The sequence below is a fragment of the Neophocaena asiaeorientalis genome, unplaced genomic scaffold, assembly GCF_003031525.2.
Source record: "Neophocaena asiaeorientalis asiaeorientalis breed wild unplaced genomic scaffold, Neophocaena_asiaeorientalis_V1.1 scaffold825, whole genome shotgun sequence".
In the NCBI taxonomy this organism is placed as follows: Eukaryota; Metazoa; Chordata; class Mammalia; order Artiodactyla; family Phocoenidae; genus Neophocaena; species Neophocaena asiaeorientalis.
In genome coordinates, this window is record NW_020173937.1 from 702,234 (window position 1) to 710,471 (window position 8,238).

General features: G+C 55.0%; 1 protein-coding gene across 1 annotated transcript in view; it reads right to left on the minus strand.

The window, feature by feature from the left end:
- Positions 1-1,212: 1,212 nt before the first annotated feature.
- The window catches only part of PROZ (protein Z, vitamin K dependent plasma glycoprotein), a 7,748-nt gene continuing 722 nt past the window's right edge, over positions 1,213-8,238 (minus strand). The window contains exons 2-8 of the mRNA XM_024752662.1: positions 6,351-6,514; positions 5,071-5,095; positions 4,321-4,433; position 3,731; positions 3,564-3,695; positions 2,799-2,880; positions 1,213-1,294 (exon numbers count right to left, since the gene is read on the minus strand). Of these exons, the coding sequence (XP_024608430.1) occupies positions 2,843-2,880; positions 3,564-3,695; position 3,731; positions 4,321-4,433; positions 5,071-5,095; positions 6,351-6,514 (473 nt within the window). The 3' untranslated portion in view covers positions 1,213-1,294; positions 2,799-2,842. The remainder of the gene's footprint in view (positions 1,295-2,798; positions 2,881-3,563; positions 3,696-3,730; positions 3,732-4,320; positions 4,434-5,070; positions 5,096-6,350; positions 6,515-8,238) is intronic.

The following is an 8,238-nucleotide window of genomic DNA, read 5'->3' on the forward strand; positions in this document are numbered from 1 at the left end:
CTGGGCAGTGCAGACGGGCCGCCCGGCGTCGGGGCAGCGCACGGGCCGCGCCAGCTCCAACAGGGCCACGTCATTGTCCGCCGTGTCCGCCTCGAATCTCGTGTGCACGTGGACGCCCTTCACCTCCACCGCCGGCGGGGCCTCGCGCGCCCGGCAGCGGGAACCTGGAAGGAGGCGGGGGGTCAAGGTGACAACGTGCGCCCAGCCGCCCGGCTCCTGCGCGCAGGGGACAGGGGCTACCCCACGGAGGGGCCTCTCCCACACTCTCCTCTAGGAAACCCAGTGAGGTGTTCGCGGGGGCGCGGGGGCGGGGGCGCGGGCGCAGAGCGCAGTGCGGGTTGCTGAACCAGTCAAAAGACTAGGAAGAAATTAGGAGGAACCTCTCCAAGCCCATCAGAGCTTGGCTTTTCGGATGTCATTTTCTAGGCCGACGTTCTGTTGACTGAAAAGTGTCTGGGGCTGGAGCGTATATTTGCGGGTCCTGGGAATCGCTGTGGAGCAGCTCACAGCACAGCCCAGGCCCCGGGGTGGACAGGGGTCCGAGCTGCCCCACGGCAGTGTCAGTGCCTCGCAGTGACAGTTTCACCAGCTGTGGTTTCCTCCTTAGACTAAACATTCCGCATGTGTCTGCCGGCTGTGCCCAGAGTTCCACTAGGAGTCGCCGTTGCCTTATGACTGTGAGGAAGAGCAGCTCAGTCTGTGTTGCGTTAGGAGCAAAGATTCCAGATGAAAAGTTTTGTTTCTACACAGGATAGTGTTTACTTCCAATGTGATCTTATAAAAATGAATGACGGGGCTTCCCTGGTGGCGCAGTGGTTAAGAATCTGCCTGCCAGTGCAAAGGGACACGGGTTCGAGCCCTGGCCCGGGAAGATCCCACATGCCGTGGAGCAACTAAGCCCGAGCGCCACAACTACAGAGCCTGCGCTCTAGACCCCGCGAGCCACAACTACTGAAGCCCGCGTGCCACAACTACTGAAGCCTGCGCACCTAGAGCCCGTGCTCCGCAACGAGAGAGGCCACCGCAATGAGAAGCCCACGCACCACAATGAAGAGTAGCCCTGGCTCACCGCAACTCGAGAAAGCCTGCGTGCAGCAACGAAGAACCAATGCAGCCAAAACTTAAAAGATAAATAAATAAATAAATTTATTTTAAAAAGAATGATAAAATACTTACTTGTTTTCACACTAATGTTTCTGTACAAGAGTGAACATTTTGCTGTTGTCAGTACAAAATTGTCCTGTATTAGAACACCTCCACAGAAGTCTTCTCCTTCAGAATTTGTTAGTTTTACCTTTAAAAACCAAACAGACAATAAAGAGTTGGTGCCAGTTTTCAGGATTCGGGTCAGTATAGTGTCGTGGTTAGGAATATGGGCGCACACCCCTCCAGCGAGCCCAGCCCAGCCCACCCACTGCTGAGGCCGCCGCAGCGCACGGAGTGGAGGGGCGAGAAGGGCTGAGTGATGGACACTTGGAAGATGGACGCTCAGGAGCACAGGCAGCAAAGGTACGGTCCCGCTGGGGACAGATCCCCACCTCCACCCCGCCTCTCACTCGATGTCCCCTCCCTCGGTCCTTTCGGGTCCGGTGGTCACTGAGCTCTGTCCGTCGTCTGGCCGGGCCTCCACCCAGCGGCTGAACGCTGCTGCCCGGCTCCACCTGCTTGCGAGCAGCAGGGCCAAGTAGGCACGTTCTGCACACGCGCACACGCGCACGCACGCGGGGCTGAGGCAGCCCCTTCACCAAAGGGCCCTGTAAAGCTCTCTGTCGACCATGGTGGTCGCTGTGGTTACTGGGCACTTGAGCTTGACTGGTCCAAGCCAGCATGTGCTCCAAGAGTAAAAGGCTGTACACCCCAGAGGGCAAAGGCTTAGTTGAAAGAGAAAATGTGAGTGTCTCTCATTGTTTACTGTTCATTACATGTTGAGATAGTATTTAGATGTATTGAGGTAAGTAAAACACACTATCCAAATTACTTGCACCTGCTTTTACTTTTATGCACGTGGCTGCTAGAAAATTTAAGTTACGTCTGTGGCCGATATTGTGTTTCTATCGACAGGGCTGTTCTAAAGGACAGACGAGACAGAAGGGGATGATCTGCATTAAGGGCCTGGGTTGCAAGGAAAATGCAAAACGTAGGTAAATCCAAACCCATGTTGGCGGTATGATTACAAATAATACTTATTTTGTGGAGTTACTAAAAAAGCAAGAAAAGGATAAAATATTGGTCAAAATAGCAAATGAGCCTCGTGGGAGGTGCTTGAAATAATTTGGGAGAAGGGTAAACATTATAACTTCAGGTATTGCTAAGTTAGATATTAAAGTTTCAGTGTCAAGAGTGGTCACTGGATGAAGAGAAATAGAATATTTAGCTTCCAAACCAGGCAAGGGAGAAACAGGAGAATAACAGAAATGGTGCCGAAGAAGAGACGTTTCCTGAACGTGGCAGCGGAGCTGGACTCCACCAGCTGGCTGTGAGCAGGGCCCGGGCCTTGCTCTGGCTCTGGACCCACCGTGTCCACCCAAGCGCCGCCAGGATGCCTATCTTCCGAGAGCAGCGACATTGGAAACGGTTTTTGGACTCTAAGAAAGGCCTTGGATGGCTGTAAATAAAACTATGTTTTTATTTGGTGCAAATAATGAAGACACTGAAGCTGTGAGCTCAGAATGAGAAAGTGCTTTAAGTGTGATGTTGAGATCGTAAGCAGTTCACCTAAATCAAAGAAGGTGGAGATGACAAATAGGATGAAATTTGTAACAAAGGATTAAAACACATTTATAAAATGTTTCTGTTACCTGCCACGGGAAAGTCGGAGGGTCCTGCTCGCATCCCTGTGACGTCAGGAGGCCCTCAGAGATGAGGGCTCCGCACGCACACCTGTCTTCATTGTGGCCACATGAAAAGAAAAGTCAGTGCCTCCCAGGGCAGACGTAGGATTTATCTGTGGCGCTGACCCTTCAGCCTATTCCTGGATGCCCGCTAGGTTGAGATAATTCGTATAACACAGAGCAGGTGAGATTAAACGATCTGCTCTCAGGGACTGAGAAGGCCCCGGGCAAGCCCGGCAGGGGACTGGGAACCCCCGGTCCAGCCACGGAGGAGGACAACCCCGCGCCCAGCCACGGGGGAGGAGGACCCCCCGCCCAGCCACGGGGGAGGAGGACCCCCCGCCCAGCCACGGGGGAGGAGGACCCCCCCCCAGCCACGGGGGAGGAGGACCCCACGCCCAGCCACGGAGGAGGACAACCCCGCGCCCAGCCACGGGACACGGAGGAGGAGAACCCCGCGCCCAGCCACGGAGGAGGACCCCCCACGCCCAGCCACGGAGGAGGAGGACCCCCCGCCCAGCCACGGGGGGAGGAGAACCCCGCGCCCAGCCATGGGGGAGGAGGACCCCCCCCACCCAGCCACGGGGGGAGGAGGACCCCCCGCCCAGCCACGGGGGGGGGAGGAGGACCCTGCGCCCAGCCACGGAGGGGGAGGACCCCGCGCCCAGCCATGGGGGAGGAGGTGGCCTGTCAGAGGTCCCTGCAGGAGGAGGCCCTGCGGAGGGGACTCACCGTGGGGGATGCAGGATTTGTGGTCCTGGCCCAGCTTATGCCCCTTCGCACAGCTGCACGTGTAAGACCCCGGCCCCGGGTGGCAGAAGTGCTGACACCCATCCGTCCTCAAAGGGTGACATTCATTTTTAGCTGAAAAGGGAAGAAGGGAAAAACAGACATGTTACCCTGGACATAGCCACTCTGAAATCTCCTTGCGCACGGGGACTCTGGCTTTTCCTTCCAAACGTCGCCAGGCGAGCGTTTCGACTCCAGCGTCAGGAAGGGGCGAGGAGCAGTCAGGGCTCCGTCCTCAGAGCAGCAGCTCGGTTGCGGGTTGCGGGGGGCGGGTCTGCAAGTCCCTCGCAAGGATCTTCGTTTCCCGGCCGTGGGCTCACTTCCCGCCGCAGCAGCCGCTCCCTTTAAGGGGCTTCTTCCAGGTGGGCATTGGGATGAAGCTGGAAGCCCTGCTTCGGCGCGAGCTGCACTCGGGGCGTCCACACAGCACTGGGCGGGGCGCTCAGGAGGCAGCTGGAGCCCGGGAATCCAGGCTGGACGTAACGTTCGTTCCGGAAACGGGCTCCGCGTTGGCCCTCGGGAGCATTACGCGAGTTCACTGCTGCACGAAGGACCACTGACGGGAATTGGCGCCGCCCACCCCCCACGGATAGTCTCACGATGTTGAAGGGACATCAGCCGATGAGGCTGCAGGCCGGGTCACGCACCCACGACCCAGAGAGCCGGGTGCGGTCTCCTCATAGGCTGACCCCCCCCCAACGAAGGCGCAGTCCCGGCCGTCGTAGCCCGGGGCGCAGGTGCAGGTGTAGCCGCGGATGCTGTCCTGGCAGGACCCGTTGTTGAGGCAGGGCCGGGAGACGCACGGGGAGCCGCCTGCCGATAGGGACGTGAGGACACCCTGCGGGTAACACCCTCCGACGTCCCTCCAGGACCCCCTTTCCTTGCTGGGCGGCCACGTGACCAGCGCCGGCGCCTCCTCGAGCTCTCCCGTCACTGTGGTCCCCGCAGGGACGCCCAGCATCCCCCAAGCCTCGCCTTCCTCAACCGGGTCTGACCCTTCAGCACGAGGCCCAAGGGAGCCCGGGAGGCCGCTCCAGCTTCCCCCTGATCCCGGCGGGACCCCGGGGCCTTTCCCACCCTCGTCCTCGGGCAGTGCCAGGCCCTTCCTTTGGGTCAGGGGTTCCAGGAGCCCAAGGACTGGACGGGGCGGGGCCTGGGAGGAAGAGGGGGGGACCCCACGGGGGAAACAGGGGGCCGTTCACAAGGTGTGATTCCCAGCAGAAAGCCGGGTTACCACGGGCCTCCTCCTGCTCATCCCCGGGGCCTTTCCCACCCTCGTCCTCGGGCAGTGCCAGGCCCTTCCTTTGGGTCAGGGGTTCCAGGAGCCCAAGGCTCGAAATCTGGAATCCACTGGCCTCACATTAGCAGCCCTCGTGAGCCAACTGCCTCCCCTGACCTTAAAGGGAGGAGAAGAGGAAAGAATCCTGGAGTAGGTGGAGGAGGCACTTACCCAGATACGTCTTCCAAAATTCATCCTGTACAAGAGAAACATAAAAGTGTTACAAATGGGACATCTGTGTTCCGTGTTTTCTCCTGTGGCCCGGCTTGAAAATAAGAAAGTGTTGATTTTTATTCACTTCGTAGGAAAATACTGGTTGAAACAAAGAACGTAAAATTCTTTACATCTACTTAATATCATCTTTAATACACCCATGTCCCATGTCCCATTCCGTATTTATTTACGGTGACCCATTTGAGGAAGGGAAAACAGTCTAAGACGTGGCACAAACACCGCGGCCTCGCGAGGCCCTTTCCCCTCCCGGGCCTGTCTCCATGGCCCCACTCTGCAGAGTGCCTGAGGCAGATGTAAAAAATTCACATCACTTTTTCTGTTTTTATAAGCCAATTCAACAAGGATTAAAAATGTGGGGGGGAATGTTAATTTGGGGTGGCGGTATCTAAAATTAGGAGAATTACTCAGACTTAAGGCCTGGAGGGTAAACATATAAGTAATTGCATCTCCCCAAATCATACTCGGACTTCTAACAACTCAAGCACAACTTTACCAGGAAGTTTTAATTTCTCTTCGTTTGATTAAAGATCATTTTCTTATACATGGGCGTTTAAGAAATTATGATTTTAAAATACTTTAAAAATATATTAGAGAAACGGGTCAACATTTTGTTCAGAATCACCTTTAAATATCGCTGCTTTAGTATGTAGAACTGGGAAGTCTTTATTACGTATTTTACTATTCTGAAATATTTACACACAAATATTCAGCCCCTCTGTTTACTGACTGGTAAGCTTATGAGTAATTGAGAATGGCAAGTTCTCAGTTGTATTATTTAGAGTGTATGTGTTGTCGCTTGTAATCCAGGTTATAGATTATGAGAGACGTTCTTACCACGCAGGCACCCTAGGGAGGACGTTCGCGTCGCTGATACGTTGAAACAGTTACATCTTTATTAAAAATACTAAATTCCATCAGCGTCCTGCCAAGCTGAGTGACCTCCGTGAGGAGTCCGCCTACTCGATGTGCTAATTTACTTAATCTGAAGAGTTTAGGTGGTGGGACTGAGCTGCCATCCCGGGTGCCCACTGACTGGCTGGGGAAAGTGATTTCACTTCTGTGTCTCTGTTTCCTCATCTGTACAATTAGGATCAGATCAACCTCCCAGGTAAGTAAATAGGTTAATTAATTTAGTTCAGCCTCTTTGAGAAAATACGTCCTCTAAGGCAGCGGAATAATCAGAAGGCGTGTGAGTCTGTGGCGGGGGGGATACATACAGTGGATGCGTCATTTTCAAATACTTCTCGTGCTTCCTCGTAGACACAGATTTCTTCGTAACATTCCTTTTCTAAATTTCCCTCAAAGAGCTCTTCCAAAAGGTAGGAGCTGGCTCGTTTCCGTCTCACCAGAATTTCATTTGCTTTTGAGGTGGGAAGAAACACTGCAGAGCAAGACAGGCGTGTAGGCGCCTCAGCGTGGGCGGGCAACCCAAGAACTCCCACCCGCATCCTGAGGGCCAGGCTCTGCGGTGCTGGGAGGAGCAGACCCAACGGTTGACCCTCAGACCCGGGAAGAAGTTTACCTCCTGCTCCCCACGACGTTGGGCCCCGGGCCCCTTACGTGCAGCCAGGTGAGTAGGAGTGAGCTTAGAACAGGAGGGTGGGAGCCCGCGAGGAAGGGGTGGAGACCGGGCTTGAGAGGCTGCCCCCTGGGCAGTCCTCTGCCAGGACAAGAGCCCCCGATTTCTAGCTGGGCACACGGCTGCGCAGACAGACTCCCCTGGCGCTAAGGGTGGCTGCATGGCTGAGTGCTGGCCACCAAGATGCAAACAGAAGGGCTAGGCAGCAGGTTCCTGGGAACCTTCTTGAAAAAGACAACTGGCGTGGCCCCTGGCCGTTTCTTTGTCCCTCTCTCCATCCTGCTACCTGGGACACAGATGTGACGGCTGGAGCTCTAAGCGTCATTCTGGAATGTGAGGATGAGGATCACAGCGGGGAGGACTGAGTAGAGCCACCTCATAAGGACACCAGTCGTTGGATTTAAGGCCCACCCTAACTGAGGATGATCTCCTCTTAATTAATACACCTGCAAAGACCCTATTTGCAACTAAGGTCACATTCTGAGGTTCTGGGTAAACATGAAGTTTGGGGGACACTGCAAAGATGGTGTCCACAGGTTTCTCCACTGTGAGGAAGATGTTTTGGGATAGGAATGTCCTGTCCCCCAACAGTCTTTAGCCGAGTGTTTTCAGCGTCAATGAAGTAGTTTTTCCTGAATCAGTTATTACCATTTTAATTGCAGAAGAGTGACTTTACACCCCTCTTTCCTTCTACACTTACTAATCGGCATTCTGCTGTAAAGGAGAATCTTTCCCCTGAATGCCTTCTGTTGATTCATTTATTGAATGGATTTTAAAATTCCAATGAATATTTTTACCATTTCAGAAGTTCTGTTCGATTCTTTTTCACATCTGTTTGGGCATTTTAATGTCTCCTGTTTTCTTGCCGTATCTCTAGCACATCTCCTGTGTTCTGTGTCTGGGTATCAAGGTTTTTGTGAGTCTGATTCTACTCTTTTTCCTGCAAGTTTCTGGTTGTCTTCTTTCCTTGTGTGTTTGGGGTTTTCTTTTACCATGAGAGGCCCCAGGTTGAGAAGGGAGCCCGAGGCAACGAGGACCCATGTCTCCCCCCGACGTGACCCTGGATCGTTGGGGTGTCACTGCAGTCACAAGCAGCGGCCGCAGACCCCTGGGCCGACCGCAGCGACTGCTTCTCCGGAGAGGTTTCTCTTTCTCCACCCAGCACCAGCATCCCGCCGCGGAGCTGGTCTCTTTCCCCCACGTGGTGCCAAGCGTGGTCTGAGCGGGGGTGGGGCCTCCTCCTGGGTCCCCTCGCGCCGTGTAGGCTCTGCGCCTGGGGCTGCGGGGAGCCGAGGGCGGTGGGCGCTGCACTGCCCCGTTCATTCTTTTGCTCCCGTTGGTCTTTCCCCTCGTGCCAGGCAGGGGCATGTAGCAAACATGGGATAAGATACTCTGCTCTCAGCGTTACCGGGAGGGTTTTTCTGGGCATCGCATCCGTGGCCCCTCCAGGACAGCGTTTCACGAGTCCTCGGCCGTTTACCTCGCACCCGATTGTGCACAGTTGGACGCGGCCGTGAGCTGTGAGC